We start from the raw sequence: 16,063 nt of genomic DNA, 5'->3' as shown, positions 1-16,063 counted from the left end.
TCTGTCTCTCACAGTTAAAGTTTACCTACAATAAAAATTACAGACCTATATCAGGATATGAATTATATCCGTAATGTAGATCCAGCAATAGATAGATTTTGTATAAAAGTTTTAGTTTTAATATATTTAAGAGTGTCCAGATTTGAGAAACAAAGTTGGCGTATTCCAGCTGCTTTAAAGTCCTTTATTCCTTGTTTCCTCATTTTTATTTAATTAGTAATTTTGCATTTTATTTCATGTGTAAATCGAGGGAGGAGAGTCTGGAGAGACAGACAGTCCGAACTGCTCGAGGTCTATTGTGAAGTTTCCACCAATCAGTGATGGTTTGGAGAGTCATGTCATCTGCTGGTGTTGATCCACTCTTATGAAGATTTCATTTTCCAGCAGGACTTGGCACGCTCCCCACACAGCCAAAAGTACTGTACAATATTCTAGTTTTCTGAGACACTATTTTTAGGTTTCATTGGCTGTAAGCTTCATAATCAATAATCAACAATGAAATAAATAAACGCTTAAAATGGATCACTCTGTGTGTGTAATAAATATATAAAATATAAGATATGAGCTTCACATTTTCAACTGAATTACTGGAATACATTAATTTGTCATTGATTTTCTAATTTTTTGAGATGCACCTGTACGTTCCTGAAGTTACAGACCTTTTTACAGAACTTTACACGGTGACCTTCTGTTCTGTTTTAAATATATATATTTTTTTCCCTAAAATTATTTTAATTACAGTCGATATTTTACCATGACAGTGTGGACAGAAAAGAGTATAAAGTGTAAAAAAAATAATGCACTTTAAAATGAAGATTCTGATGATGAACTCCCTCTATATATGTAATAAATATGTAATAAAGTGTTTATTCAGAGTAAATATTGAATATTAAATGTACTGTTACACAACGTTTATATGAAATTTTAACAACTATGCTGCAGACAAAGACGAAACGCGCAGTGTATTGATACTCACCCAGGAGTGAGTCAGTTTGTTCCATTAATATTTTATGAGAAATAAAAGTGTTCTGAGTTAAGGAGATAAAAGGGTTACATTGTTCTGTTTTCATTTGTTATCTGTCCTTGGAAACTCTGTATCTGTGGTTCAAGGTCTATCAGCAGGCTGGTGCTACAGGTAATTCAGCCCCCTCTCTGGCAGGAAACAGGGCACGATGAACAGTAGTTTCATTTTTGCTGAAAGGAAACGGGACGTCCTGCATCCTTCCGTGCTCTTCTAGACAAAGCAGCTCTGTTCTTCAGGTACGACTGTGTTCTCCTGCTTTAATAACCGCTATTTTAATAATAATCTAACAGTATTTATAAAAATCTACCACTAAGGAAGTCTGTGATTGTTTTGTTTGGCTTGTTTTTTTGTTTTATTGGTACCACTTTTCAATAAGGGTACATCAAAAAACAGTATTTACATCATTAATAAACATTGTTACATGGTAAAATAATGTCTTGGCTATTTATTAATTGACACTAGTTATGATATTATTAAACATTTTTACATTTTAAGGCTTAAGAATGTTGTAAACAATAATAAATGGAGATGTTAGGCAGAAAAAAATGCAATTGTGACTAAACTAGTGTCAATTACTGATTAGTTGAGAAATTCTGTCGTTTGTACTGTTAATTAACAGATTTCATTCAGTTTTAAGTATAAATATTCTGAAATATACATTTTCAGTTAATTTCTGGGCCAAGAGCTATTTTAATTGTGATAGATGAGTGTATATACTCTTTTATATAGTGTGAGTGTAGAGAACATGTAAAAGTAGGTACAAAACATTACACTATATGTCCAAAGTGTGTGGACACACCTTCTAATGGATGTTTTCAGCTACTATAAATATACTAATATTTATATTGTAAATATTTGTTTTTATTTTATACTAATATTTAGCTAGATACTGAGGGGTTTCCAGAGCTTCAGTTTTTGGGGGGTTTCCAGAGCTGGGTTTTGGGGGGGTTGGTGGGGGTGTGAGTGGTGGGCGTTTAGGAGATGTCAACAGGTGATTATAATCAAGATTTGCTACAAAAGCAGTATCTATAAAAGGACAAATAGCCCACACAAGAAAATGATTGTTTACGATGTTCTGCAAAAAACACTGATGATTTTATGTGGTGAGACAGCACCACTGAAGCAGCTAAATTCTAATGTTAGTTTACAAAGCAGACAGACGCAAAACATTCATATCAAATTAATGTTTACTGAGATTTATATTTATTTTCCTAAAGCCTTTTCCCATAAATCCATTCCATCGTATGGCACAGAAAATGGTACCACTTTAAAATAAGACTACCTTTATAAAGGGTTTATAAATGGTTTAAAATGAGTTTATTAATGGTTGATAATTAGGTTGTAATCAGTTATAACACATACATAGAAAGGGCAACAGTATAGATGGCTGTGGGTTCACTATTTGTCAAACAACAGGTCATTGTTGCCCTTTCTACGTATGTGTTATAACTGATTATTAATGATTTTTGAAGCATTTACAACCTAATTAGTAACTATTAATAAACTAATTGTAAACCATTTATAAACCCTTTATAAAGGTAGTCTTATTTTAAAGTGGTACCCAGAAAAGTTTAAGGCATAGAAGAGGCAGTTTAATGCACACTGGTCTTTTTCTTTTTCATGAATCTTCTGTGACGAGAGGTAACTTTAATTAATTAATCATTAATTAAATTGGCTAATGTTGTTTCATATATGTTCAAAGTCCAAAGCCAGAGCTTACAGCACTTAATGCTTCCCTTTGCTGACTTTTAACAGTTAAGGAGATGCGGATTTCATTTTCCAGCAGGACTTGGCAGATACAATAAAGAGAATTCATACTGGTGATAAGCCATTGCCGATTCAATGCACAAATTGTGTTCAGGCAAAAATAGGCTTGCCTGTATTTTTCTTGTTTTCCTATGTAAACATAAAGAACACAGGCTCATGTAGAGTTTCGACTGGTGTGTTTCTTCTTTTTAAGGTTTGTCGTCGCTCGACCTTCAGATCAACATGAGTACGGTTACATCCCGACTGTCCAGACAGCAGGAGAAGCAGCTCTGCTTCTTACTGAACTGCTCCAGACTCAGCCTGCTGTTCAAGGCCAGTGTTCACGGCTACACCGCGGACGCCTTCCACAGGCGCTGCGATCGGCAGGGGCCGACCGTTACAGTAGCCTACAACAACTCTTATTTTATCTTTGGAGCGTACACCAGCAAAGACTACGCCCAGACAGGCCAGAATATCGCAGATGACAAAGCCTTCGTGTTCAGCTTCAACGAGCGAGAGATGAAGAAAAAACCTCTGCGTGTGGTCAGCACAGAAGCCCAGCGTTCCTTCGTTGATGCAAATACTGGTCCAAATTTTGTATCCCTGTTGTTTTTACATAACAATACAGCCACAGTTTACAGCAATCCAGGAACCTACAATTTTGACCCCGTGGAGATGCACGGCAATGACCTGCAGCTGACGGAGTTTGAGGTCTACAGAGTGGAGGGTGAGACTGTAAATCCCGATTCAAACCTTTAGATATTGCTCTATTTACACTGATCCATAGATAAGAGCCATTCTTGTTATTGGTAACCGTTTCTTGCAGGTGCTGGATCCCTCATGGAGAAGCCTTGGAGAAACATCCATTGGGATTTTGAGTAAGTATCTTTGTTGGCAGTCAATGCACTGTAAAGTAGCTGAATGCATTTATTAGATGCAGAGTCCAAGTCTTGATCTGGAATACTAAAGTTACTAAAGGTTTACTCACCAATGAAGAAATCTCATGTCCTGCTGTATTTCCGCAGGAAGAAAAAAGGTCTGATGGACATGATCACAGGCTGGAAGCACGGAATGAGCTCTGTGAAGAAAGCTCGTATTCTGCTGGTTGGACCTGTTGGAGTTGGGAAGTCCAGCTTCTTCAACTCCATCAACTCTGTCTTCAAGGGATACGTGTCCAACCAAGCCAACACAGGCTGTGCAGGCACCAGTCTGACCACACAGGTACCAAGCTCAAACTTAGGCAGTGATCAGTGAACAATAAACCCAGAGTCCGAGAACAGTCCCAGTTACCTAGAGTTTACAATGATTATGTTTTAATTGTTTTGTAGTTCCGTGCCTACTCCATAAAGACCGGCGGTGGGAAGTTTCTGCCTTTGACTCTGTGTGATACTATGGGATTGGAAGAAGGATTAAACGCTGGACTGGATATCGATGACTTCGCAAGCATTCTGAAAGGCCACGTTCAAGACAAGTATCAGGTCGGTATCATCAAATCTGATAAATGCACACTTCCATTATTCCATGTATGTTCCATTATTTAAACATACATGATTCTTTGTCCAAACTATGGAACAATTAAGCATGAGATTGGCTAAGCTATTAATCTATTGATTGATCTTCGTTCTGACTCTCACCTATGTTCATGAGTGATGGGTTGCGACTGAAAGAATGAAACCAAGAATACAGAAGAATGGCTGGGGTCTCCTTTAGTCATCAAACCGTGATTGACTCAGAGTAGAAGCACCAGTTGAGATGATTCGGCATCTGATAAGAATGCCACCAGGGCACCTTCCTAGGGAGGTGTTCCTAGCACATCCAGATCAAGGACTAGTTGGAGAGATTATTTCTCCACTTTGGTCTGGGAGTGCCTAGAGATTCTCCAGTCACAGTTGGTCAAAGTAGCCAGGGAAAGGACAGGTTGGGACAACTCGATCTCAGATAAGCAGTTAATGATGGATGGATGGATGGATGGATGGATTGATTGATTGACGGACTAGACTTTTTCACTGCTGGTTCAAGTGGAGCCATACTGTTTTGTGCTGCTGTATATCTGTAATAATGGTTAGGGTTTCTCTTTCCATTTCTGTAGTTGAAAGTGTCTAGTCTCACTCCTGCCCTGATTTATTGTAAAGCAGATCATATTAACTACATTCAAACACAGAACTCTATGTTTTTATGCCATCTACCAGTCTCATCCAACACCACTACTGGTATAGCCCTCGTTCCACATTACTGCTGGTCTTGTCCAACAGTTGTTACCATGGCTAGCATGCCAGCTATCATCCTTGCGTCCTTGCCTCACACATTGCTACCTACTGCCCAACATCAGCGGATTCCCATGCCTTTAAACCAGCCTACCAAATGGACACAATGGTTCTGTACACACAAGTAAGGTTAGCGAACAATGCTGTCCCATGAGATTAATCATTTTTTCTCTGTTTTAAAAGTCCCAGGACATGAATGAATGAAACTGTTGAAACATGAATGAATGAAACTGCAGGCTGGTAGCTGTCAATATGAACAACAAGTCTCGTGTACCTTCTCCACAGTTCAACCCATCGATGCCTCTGCAAACAGAATCTCCTGCATTCTGCAAAGAGCCGGAGCTGAAGGATAAGATCCACACCGTGGTGTACGTGATCGACACCTGTAAAGTCAAGCTCCTCTCTGACAAAATGATGGAGAAGTTGGCTGCTTTCCGTAGGAAAACCAACCAACTGGGTAATTAACACTCAAACATTTCTCTCATTCTATCTTTTTTATGGTGGTTTTCCCTGCAAGTCTTGTTTCCTTTCAGTGTTTTTTTTTACTATACTCTAAAGCCCTATCTGGATGGGATTAGTTTTCTCAGTAAAACGTGATAAAACTCCTGCATCCGGACTGCAATTGAAAAAACAGGAGGACCAGTGAGTTTTTACGCTTTTTTTCTCGGTCACATGACATCATCACAGCGTTCAGTAGCTCCTCCATTTCCACTCGCTGTTGTGTTTTTTAACGTGGATCTCTGTGGAAACGCTCGTGCACAAAATGTAATTACGGTGCGCGGCAGTGGACAAATATCTATTTTATTAAAGGCGAGGAGACGAAACTCAGAGATGTGCGTCCGGACGGGACTAAAATTACCGGAGGAGCACGGAGTTCAGAGAAAAACAGTAGATAATTCAGCCTGTAATTTGTTTATCAGACGACGTCTGAGAAATAAAAACATGTACATGATCGTTCTGGACGGGAATAAAATCACAGAGGATATTACCCCAGGACCCCATGAGAAACTAATCCCGTCTGGATAGTTGTTAAGAGAAGTTCGTCGGTGTGTATAATATTCTCTTTTGTTGTTTTTTCAGGTATCCCACAGCTTGTACTGTTGACAAAAGTGGATGAGGCTTGTTCTGCTGTGGCATCAGATCTGAGGAGTGTCTACCAAAGCCATTATATCTACAAAATGGTGAGATTTTAGATGTTGATAGAAGGGCTTGGAACAGAATGGTTCAGGTTGCTGTAAAGATGCTCAAAACCTGTCTATCTCTTTTTGCAGGTTCAGGAGGTGAGTGTGAATCTGGGAGTCTCTCTCTCTGCTGTGATTCCAGTGAAGAACTACAGCGAAGAGCTGGAACTGGATCCTAAAACAGACATCCTGCTCCTGAATGCAGTTATTCAGATGCTCAGAACCACTGAGAGTTACTTCGATGATCTTTACCAGGAGGATGATTAGAAGTCTGACTGCAGGTTGTTGTAAAGGGTAGACTTGGTTGGTAATGATAATGTTAAAAGGCCTATAGACTGGTGACAAATGAAAGGAAATGGCTGGTGGGCGGGGCTTTGTGCGTACACTTCAAATCAATCCGACTTTATCCTTAACTTTATACGATCCACCTTATTTTGCATGATGACACTTTATTACAGTGTAAACTAGACAGTGTACCGCTACATTATAACAGGGTAAATTTGATGTGCCCTCAACATAACTCAACACTTAGCCATTAACGTCTGAACCAATGGGAACAAAATTTGAGAGTACCTAGCCATTGTGCCCAATTATCTATTTTCCCTCTATTTTCACCGATGTCATATGACTCACTATTATTACAAGGCCTCAAATGTTAATGGGGAGCAGAGCTGTTAAATTTGTTTTTTTTGGGTTAAATTTTCTCATACTGACCACTGGATATGTAACATGGCACTTCATGGCAAAGAACTCTCTGAGGATGTGAGAAATAGAAATGTTTCTCTACATAAGGAATTTCATTGCTATTGGGAGTGGTCATTTTTAGGATAATAGTGCGCTTCATGGTCATCAGATAAAAACGTATGGTGGTATTGATGTTATGGACAGTGCTTTTACCCAATAGAACAACAGAACATCCTTCCAATCAGTGCAGGGCATCCAAAAGCTCTGTTAATGACCCAGCACCTCAGTGAGACATTTTCATTTGTCACCAGTCTGTACAGGCATTTTGTAAACTAAACTTTGCCTCAAGAAACTAGAAACTACAACCACTGATGCCGTCTGACAGTAAAAGATTAACAGTATGTAGAATGCTTTAGGATTTAATGACCTATCTGCTGTATGTGGCTACATGCATCTCAAGGTGCATCTCTAAATCGTTGCATGTTAAACATAGAAAATGCAATAAAACTGTTAAATATGTTTTCTGTTCCATGCTTCGAATGTTCTTTTTCATGACCAAAAAACACATTTTTAAACTCTCTCACAGTTCAGGATTAGTGTTTGCTCTTTACATGCTTTTCTCTATATAGTTATCATGTTATGTTCAGTCACTGCAAAATCTTTGTCAGAAAATAAAACAAATAAAAAGAAAAAGAAAAAGCTCTAAAACTGAACTTAACATTTTGTAAATAACTGATGGCATCAAAAAACAAGGGATTAAGTGAGCATTAGCATTAGTGGCTAACCGCTAAAACTCACCTTTGAACGGCTAACTTACCTTTGAATTCTAATGCTGCTCCAGCAGTGCTAGCCGGGGTTAGCAGCAGACTACAGGCCGATAATACTCGTCATATCTGACCGGGGAAATAGTGGTTAGTGGCTAATGCTAACAGCGGAGTGGCTTTACTGCTCCTTAATACCTGACTGGTAGAACTCATACATAAGGAGCACCGGATTACATGGTGCACTATCGATTTTTGGAAAAATTAGGATTTTAAGTGCACCTTATAGTGTGAAAAATATAGTAAATATAAATCAGTATAAGTATAAACTATTTTTAATACCCTTGATTTTAGAAGAAACAATGAAAGAGCTGTCCAATTAGTTTTGCTACATTTTCCTTTGCTTTTTTATTTTTGTAATTTTTGTATACATCACCTTAAATATTTTAAGATTTCAAGAACCCAAAGAAAGCTGAAAACGAATGCAGAAGATGGCGATTCTAGCAGAAATTATATTTTAAAAGAACCTTTTGTCAATTAGACATTTTTCTCAGACATTCTGGGCACAGTGTACGAGATATCACACGGCACAGCATTACAAGACTCATGATAAAATGCTTTTTATTAGATTAAGGAAGTGGTAAACTTACAGCTATTCTCGTTTTCATTGTCGATGCTACGAGGACTGACAGTATGGAGGTGTGGCAGTGTGATCACATCCCGTCCCATTTATCATAAAGATAAAAAAAAAAACAGTATATCAGTATTTTTTACACATCGCCAAAGTTTACAGAGGTAAAAAGCAGGATTTAATAAGTCTCTAGTGTTACACAAACACACACTATAGATACATTCATTTCCATCAATCAAACCGACAGGTAGTGCATTTCTACAGAAGGGTTAGATAAAATCAAATCATTTCATCACTAAAACTCTTTCTACCAGTGTTATCATAACAATATCACACCTCTGTGCAACATTAAAGGGGAAATCCAATAATATTTAACATCTTTACATCATAGAGAAACTTCCCAAGAGAGAACTGTTTAGAATGGTGGTGAATTGAAGTGAAAGGAGTCTGAACTTCTAAAATTATATCATTTTTTTATAATATTTGGGTGAAAAACTTGTTTTAAAAAAAAATTAGAAGCCTCTACATTCACATTACCAGGCTTAACTGACTCAAATCTGATTTATTTTTGCTCAATGTGGCTCAGATCTGATTTTTTTTCATACCTGTGTGAATGTGCCAAATCCGATTTTTTTGTTAAATCAGATTTGATTCACTTTAACATGTGGTCCTAAATCAAGATACATATCTGATCCACGTACATGCTACATGAAAGTGGACAACAGTCAAATCTAAATTCATGCTTTTTTTTCTTTTTGCTTTTACACATTAGCATTAGCGCTACGTGCTTCTCTCTCTCTCTCGTACCCACACTGCATCTCTTGGTGCAGCTGTGCAGCTATAACTGCAAAAAAAACAGCAAAAGCAAACCACCTGTCCTTTTTTCATCTCCTGGAGCTGAGCATGAACTTCAGAGCAGCTGTTTACTGTTTCTCCACTCCAGCAAAAGATGCTCCACATATGAGCTGCTAACTCATCCATTTCCCTTTATAAAGCTACGAGTCTCTCCTCTCTCTAATATGAGGGTTTTTGTTGTTGGTGAAGAAGGAGGCGTTTATACAGGTATCAATGTGCAGCATGTGAGACGATTCAGGAACAGATTCTGTGTTCACACTACACACAGATACAGATCACTTACATTTACAGTGAATGTGAACCGACAAGATACACAAATCTGATCTGAGCAAAAAATCGAATTTGAGCAAAGTGGCTTGTAATGTGAACGCAGCCTCAGTGTCCTGATTAATGATGATTGGAGCAGATAAATGGACAGTGAGTATATATATATATATATATATATATATATATATATATATATATATATATATATATATATATAAACACAGATTTGGTCAAAATAACTGTACAAAACTGTTAATCCTAATAACTATTAATGTGAGGGAAAAGGGAAACAGAAACAGAGCAGACTCATGGAAACATTAGGTGTGGCCAGATCTACAGACTGGTACATTGTTCAATAAAGGAAATTCCCAATTTTTGCCTGCAGCATGTTGTTTAAAAAAGAGAGGTTTCTGTTTCATTTTTGTGGAAAACTATAAATAACGTGCGTGCATTTTTCTGTGCTCACTTTGAGAACGCTGTTCCTTAATTCAGGTAAGAGATCTTCTGCTTTAATTATGATTTGGTATGAGATTTATCACCTTTATCCTTGGACTTCTTCAGTTATCCTGAAATAACTGAAGTTACAGAACATTGCTAACAATAAGTAGAATTAAAATTATTTGAATTAAATATAAATAATATAAAATAAAACTAAATAATCTTCCTTTTAATCTTCCAGAATCACTAACTCAATGTAAAATCTAAATTTATTTTCTCTTTCTTTGTAATAACACTATAATAACAGTATTAATAACAGCAATAGCATGAAAGTAGCAATAGAAATAGATCTGTAATCAAACAATAATACTAAAAAATTAACACTGCAAAATAATATTGTAATAATATAGTAAGTAAACAATACTAATAATAGTAATAGCATGTAGTTTTGGAGTAACATTAATATCATAATAACAGTAAAAACGTTGTAACAGTGAAGTGATGACTTTTTTGTAAATATTGTATTACAGTTATAACATGGTAAATACACAATATAAATAAACATGCAATAACACAACAGAAATAACACTGCAATACACAATTGTATTTCCAGATTGCCATTACAATTGATGTAACCCAGTAATAACACAATAGCAATAACATGTTATAATATCTAAAATGTAGTAATATTACCATAGTAATTACACAATATTAACATCTGCAAATCAATTTATCTGTTCTTTTTATCTCGCTATACCTCATCTACTCATTCTTCAGGGATCAACAACTCAAGCACAATGTAAAAACTTGTTTCTTCTTATTTCTATCTGTTTGTCTGTGTCAGTCTATCTTTCTAAATATCTATAAATTTGACTGTCTATCTTATCTGTATTAGTTTGAATGTAATCTGTATTTAAACATTTTCTTTTATCATTTTTTGCTTTGCAACCACTAACATTTCTTTTAAGAACTCTGCTGATTCTTAGTGCAAATTAAAGACTGATTTTTAAAATGGTAGAGAGAGTATTACTCACAAAAATCTCCATCATTTAAAATTATATTTATATTGCAACCTGCTTCACAGTGAGCATCAATTGTGTGTTACTGTGAAATAAACAATCTATGAAGATTCTCTTCTTGAGAGAATAGCCATGGAGGAGCATGGCCGCCCTCACTCGAAAAAGCCCAGGCTAGTTCCAATGGACCACAGTTCTGAACACTGTGCCCCTGTTCTTCAGCTTCAGAGATTGCATTTGAAGTCAGTGGGCCAACGAGAACTGCTAGCTTTATTCTACCGGTCCTTTCCTTGTCTCTAAGTTGGGGCATATTTCCCTGAGGTAGTGTGCTCAGGTGGTAAAATGTTGGCCAGGATTCGAGCCCCCAAAAAACATGGCTCAATTGCCAAGTGTGATCGCTCCGAATCGTTCTCGGGCCCGGTGGAACGAATCGTTTTTGACCCACTTGAAGAGGTGGGTAAAGGCTTGGTTTACTTAGACTCGAGCACAGTATGCATGCAGTGTAAGTGCAATCCGTGCCCAAACACGGAACAAGATGTTGTCAGGGATGCAACATTTCTGTATACGAACATGACAGTGTTGTGCCGAATTCAGCACCACCAGCAGGAAATGTGTAATGTGTAACTGTGACTTTTGGAGCGTATTTCTAAGTAAGCTAAAGTGGATTGTCAAGAAGATGGTGCGTACGCACTACCAAGAGAGGGTGCTTTGCATGGCGGGGGTGCTGAATTCGTTACAACGCCGGCAAGCCCACGGAGCAGTGAGTAATGACGTAAGCTTGCTCGGGCACGGATTGTTTAAACATAGTGTGAGGGGGCAGAACCGTGCTCCAGCACCATTCAACAAGAGTAAACCCTTACTGTGTTTTGAGTCTTCTTACCTGTTCCTTGATCAGACCCTTGCCCTATAATGTGACCCCTCTCAAATTGCTTTACAACTTTATTTTGCTTGCAAAAGATGCTACCAAACCACTGCAGTGTCAGATTGAAAAGCATATGCAATGGACCAGCTGAACGTAATCATTTAGGTACAGTAAGGTAGGTAAAGCCTGTCCATGCAAGCATCATTCCTGTCAACTGATTCCCTGTGGGTGCAGCTATTTTAGTTTACTATTAAGGGGACTTATTAAGGTGACCAGTTCATCTTGTGAAACAGTCAGATTGTTTAGACAGATGTGTTTCTTCTTTTTAAGGTCTGTCATCACTCCTCCTTCAGATCAACATGAGTACGGTTACATCCCGACTGTCCAGACAGCAGGAGAAGCAGCTCTGCTTCTTACTGAACTGCTCCAGACTCAGCCTGCTGTTCAAGGCCAGTGTTCACGGCTACACGGCGGACGCCTTCCACAGGCGCTGCGATTGGCAGGGGCCGACCGTTACGGTAGCCTACAACAACTCTTGGTTTATCTTTGGAGCGTACACCAGCAAATACTACGCCCAGACAGGCCAGAATATCGCAGATGACAAAGCCTTCGTGTTCAGCTTCAACGAGCGAGAGATGAAGAAAAAACCTCTGCGTGTGGTCAGCACAGAAGCCCAGCGTTCCTTCATTGATGCAAAAACTGGTCCAAATTTTGTATCCCTGCTGTTTTTATATAACAATACAGCCACAGTTTACAGCAATCCAGGAACCTACAACTTCAATCCAGTGGAGATACATGGCAATAACCTGCAGCTGACGGAGTTTGAGGTCTACAGAGTGGAGGGTGAGACTCCTAACCTTTAGAGATTGCTTTATTTACACTGATCCCTGGATATTCTATGGACATTCTTCTTATGTCTGACTGTTTTCCAGCAGGTGCTGAAGCCCTCATGGAGAAGCCTTGGAGAAACATCCAGTGGGATATTGAGTAAGTAAAATCGCTCATGCAAAGTTTCATAGCTGATATTGCCAGACCGTACAAGCTAGCCTCATTGATTCTCATTCAACCCCAAGAAGAGTCTTAATTTTGGAGGATACTGAAGGTCTGTTTATCCACCAAAGAAAAAAATCTCATGTTTTATATTTCTGCAGGAAGAAAAAAGGTCTGATGGACATGATCACAGAATGGAAGCACGGCGTAAGCTCTGTGAAGAAAGCTCGTATTCTGCTGGTTGGACCTGTTGGCGCTGGGAAGTCCAGCTTCTACAACTCCATCAACTCTGTCTTCAAGGGATACGTGTCCAACCAAGCCAACATGGGCTATGCAGGCACCAGTCTGACCACACAGGTACACTATATACTCTACTATACTATATACTCTAGTACTCTAGTAGGCTAGAAGGCTTTCCCTGGAGAGTAGAGACTCATTAACCACAAAAACCTTTAAATTTAGGAGAGGCAATGCATGAGCAGATGTTCCAATATTACATAGAGTCCTAGCATAGTCCCAGTTACCTAACAGAGGATTAATCCAAGACAAGACAATGTTTACAATGATTCTACTTTCATTTTTTTGTAGTTCCGTGCCTACTCCATTAAGACCGGTGGTGGGAAGGTTTTGCCCTTTACTCTATGCGATACGATGGGATTGGAAGAGGGTATAAACGCTGGACTGGATATCGATGACTTCGTGAGCATTCTGAAAGGCCACATTCAGAACAAGTATCAGGTGGGGCTCATTACATTTGATAGATGCAGGTAATGAATGGATGAAACCGTTGGAAACACTGACTGGTAGCTGTCTGTACGAATAACCCTTAAATAAATTTCTTGTATCTTCTGTACATCTTCTGCACAGTTTAACCCAGCGATGCCTCTACAAACACAATCTCCTTCCTTCTGCAAAGAGCCCGAGCTGAAGGACAAGATCCACACCGTGGTGTACGTGATCGACACCTGCAACGTCAAGCTCCTCTCGGAAAAGGTTTTGGAGAAGTTGGCTGCATTTCGTAGGAAAACCAACCAACTGGGTAATTAACGGTTTTCCACATTTGTCTATTTATAGGAGAAAGGTTTCTGTTTTGAGTCTTAATGGTTCTTCCTCTTTGTGGTTCTCGCACGTGCCTTTTGGGAGATTTTCAGTTTTCAGCTGTTCTTTCTCTTCTTAGTCTTAGATAGGCTTGTAAGAATAATTAAATGATCAACATACTTTGATGATCGATTTCTGCGATCGATTGTTGCTGACCACGCATTTTTTACCGCACTCCTCCAGGGTTTTTTTCCGATAAAGGTGATGACATGTCTTTTTAGCCTTTCTAGCCTTTTTTTAGACCTTTTTAGCCTTGGTTCCTGTTGGTAGTCCTCCCTCATGCTCTATGTGCAGTTTTACTTTTTATTCTCTTTTTCAGTCTTCTGAAAAAATTAGGAGAAATGAAGGAAAACCATCTGCAAAAAAAAGAAGAAAAAGCAAAATTGTGTGTATAATGTTCTGTTTTATCTGTTCTTCAGGTATCCCACAGATTTTTCTAATGACCAAGGTGGATGAGGCTTGCCCTTCTGTGGCATCCGACCTGAAGAATCTCTATCAAAGCAATTACATCCACAAAATGGTGAGATTTTAGCTGGAGACGTGGGTGGTGCAGCTTCCTTTAAAATCTATCTAAAGTTGAAGTTTTCTTTTCTTCAGATGCAGGAGGTGAGTGCAAACCTGGGAGTCCCTCTCTCTAATGTGATTCCAGTGAAGAACTACAGCCAAGACGTGGATCTGGATCCTCAAACGGACATCCTGCTCCTTAACGCATTCGTTCAGATACTCAGAACCACTGAGGGTTTTTTTGAGGATTTTTCTCAGGAGGAGGAATAGAAGCCAGGCTGCAGATTATCTAGAGCTAGTGGTGATGAATGGTAATGATCAATAAAAAGCCTGAAGACCTGTTTACGTAAAAGACAGGGTGGTGGTGCATTGTGCTTCCAATTCAAATTTAAATCGGCCCAATTTTAACTTACCTTCATCTGCAGGACATGAGGGGTAACTCAATCAGATCTCCAGTTAAAAAGCTATGGAAATATCAACAATTTCCAACTTTACAATTAGAGAAAACCACTTACAGTGGTATTTTTTTGCATGTTTGTCCAACTAAAATCACCCCAAAAGCTCATTGACGACTCATCCAAGAGGTCACGAAAGACCCCAAAACAACATCCAAAAGACCTTCAGGCTTCACTTCCCTTAGGTCAGCATTCATGACTCCGATATAAGAGAAAGACTGTCTTTGTATATTATTTAAATTTGTTTGATGATCCGAAACATTTACGAGTGGCAAACATGCAAAAAAATAAGAAATCATGAAGGGGCAACACTTATTTACACCACTTTAATTGACATGTTACCAGCCCTAGTCTGTGGTGTCTAGGGTGAAGCTATTTAAGTTAGGTGCTCTAAACTTAAATAGTGCTGGACAGTGTAGCCAAAATCTATATACTGATAATTATCATGATAAATATCAGTATTGTCCAGCCCTACCTACCAATAAACTACATCCATGGATGCTCTGATAAAAAAGAGCAGTGCTTCATCTATACAGTGGAATTCTAAAAAATCTGTCATATCAATTTCAATAACTTTTTATGATGCTTTTGATGCTTTCTTCTTCATATGGGTTCTCTTTTCATTTGTCTCTATATTCCTCTGGTGTAAAGGGGTTTGAGGGTTTAAAGTACATATTTAGGTTAAGTTAGGAGTTAGGGGTTAAGGTTAAGTTTATGGTTTGGTTAAGAATTAGCTTAGAGCTGTTTATCATAATGCTTAGGGTTATGTTTTATTTTGAGGTTATATTATATTTAGGGTTATTTTAGGGTTTGTCTAGATTCTCTTTTGTAAGTATGATTGGATCGTCTGACTGTAAGTCCAAGATTCAAGTCCATAAAGTGTCTGAAAAAGGGTCTTGAGTTTTTAGCGAATTAAAAAAAAAAAGATTATGAACTTTTAAGTGCACTTGCTTCTTTTGTTTTATTTAATTCCAAATTAAATACATGCATTTAATATGGGTGTGGTCTCATGCCACAAGGTCTTGCAAGATTAAATCTGTGTTTAAAAAATGTGTTTTGTGAGACTTATACAGGTATATTATACAGGTAACCAAAACAAATGTTCCTTCTATTAAAACTTTTTTCTCTTTAATGATACAACTTTTACTTTTACAACTTTTAAACTCAACTTTAATTGATTAAATTAATTAATAAAATTAATTGACACTATCTTATTACTTTTGCTACATCTTTCTTTCACTTTTTCATTTTTGTTATATTTTTCCTTATACACATCACCGTTACATT

General features: G+C 38.0%; 1 protein-coding gene across 4 annotated transcripts; it reads left to right on the top strand.

The window, feature by feature from the left end:
* Positions 1-1,124: 1,124 nt before the first annotated feature.
* LOC103047078 (interferon-induced protein 44-like) lies at positions 1,125-15,710 on the top strand. 4 transcript variants are annotated; one of them, XM_049482036.1, is made up of 8 exons: positions 1,125-1,260; positions 2,985-3,497; positions 3,597-3,648; positions 3,796-3,991; positions 4,099-4,248; positions 5,320-5,491; positions 6,115-6,215; positions 6,306-7,418. In XM_049482036.1, exons 2-8 carry the CDS (start codon positions 3,014-3,016, stop codon positions 6,480-6,482), a joined length of 1,332 nt encoding a protein of 443 aa, XP_049337993.1. In that variant the 5' UTR covers positions 1,125-1,260; positions 2,985-3,013; the 3' UTR covers positions 6,483-7,418. The 4 variants fall into 4 exon arrangements, with proteins under 4 accessions (XP_049337993.1, XP_022533478.2, XP_049337991.1 ...); XM_022677757.2 differs by lacking the exons at positions 3,597-3,648; positions 3,796-3,991; positions 4,099-4,248; ... (1 more) ...; positions 6,115-6,215; positions 6,306-7,418 and adding exons at positions 12,662-12,716; positions 12,881-13,076; positions 13,308-13,457; ... (1 more) ...; positions 14,237-14,337; positions 14,415-15,710 and having other exon boundaries at positions 1,135-1,260; XM_049482034.1 differs by lacking the exons at positions 1,125-1,260; positions 2,985-3,497; positions 3,597-3,648; ... (3 more) ...; positions 6,115-6,215; positions 6,306-7,418 and adding exons at positions 9,832-9,905; positions 12,060-12,572; positions 12,662-12,716; ... (3 more) ...; positions 14,237-14,337; positions 14,415-15,710.
* The last annotated feature ends 353 nt before the right edge of the window (positions 15,711-16,063 follow it).

This window comes from Astyanax mexicanus, chromosome 8 (assembly GCF_023375975.1).
Source record: "Astyanax mexicanus isolate ESR-SI-001 chromosome 8, AstMex3_surface, whole genome shotgun sequence".
Classification (NCBI taxonomy): Eukaryota; Metazoa; Chordata; class Actinopteri; order Characiformes; family Acestrorhamphidae; genus Astyanax; species Astyanax mexicanus.
This window is presented reverse-complemented; position numbering and strand designations above follow the sequence as displayed.

Bases quoted from the DNA above. Each gene is read 5' to 3' on its own strand.
- LOC103047078 (XM_022677757.2), top strand. From the start codon at position 3,014: ATGAGTACGGTTACATCCCGACTGTCCAGACAGCAGGAGAAGCAGCTC. The intron at 12,717-12,880 runs GTAAGTAAAATC...ATATTTCTGCAG, and splicing joins AACATCCAGTGGGATATTGA to GAAGAAAAAAGGTCTGATGG. The intron at 13,759-14,236 runs GTAATTAACGGT...TCTGTTCTTCAG, and splicing joins TAGGAAAACCAACCAACTGG to GTATCCCACAGATTTTTCTA.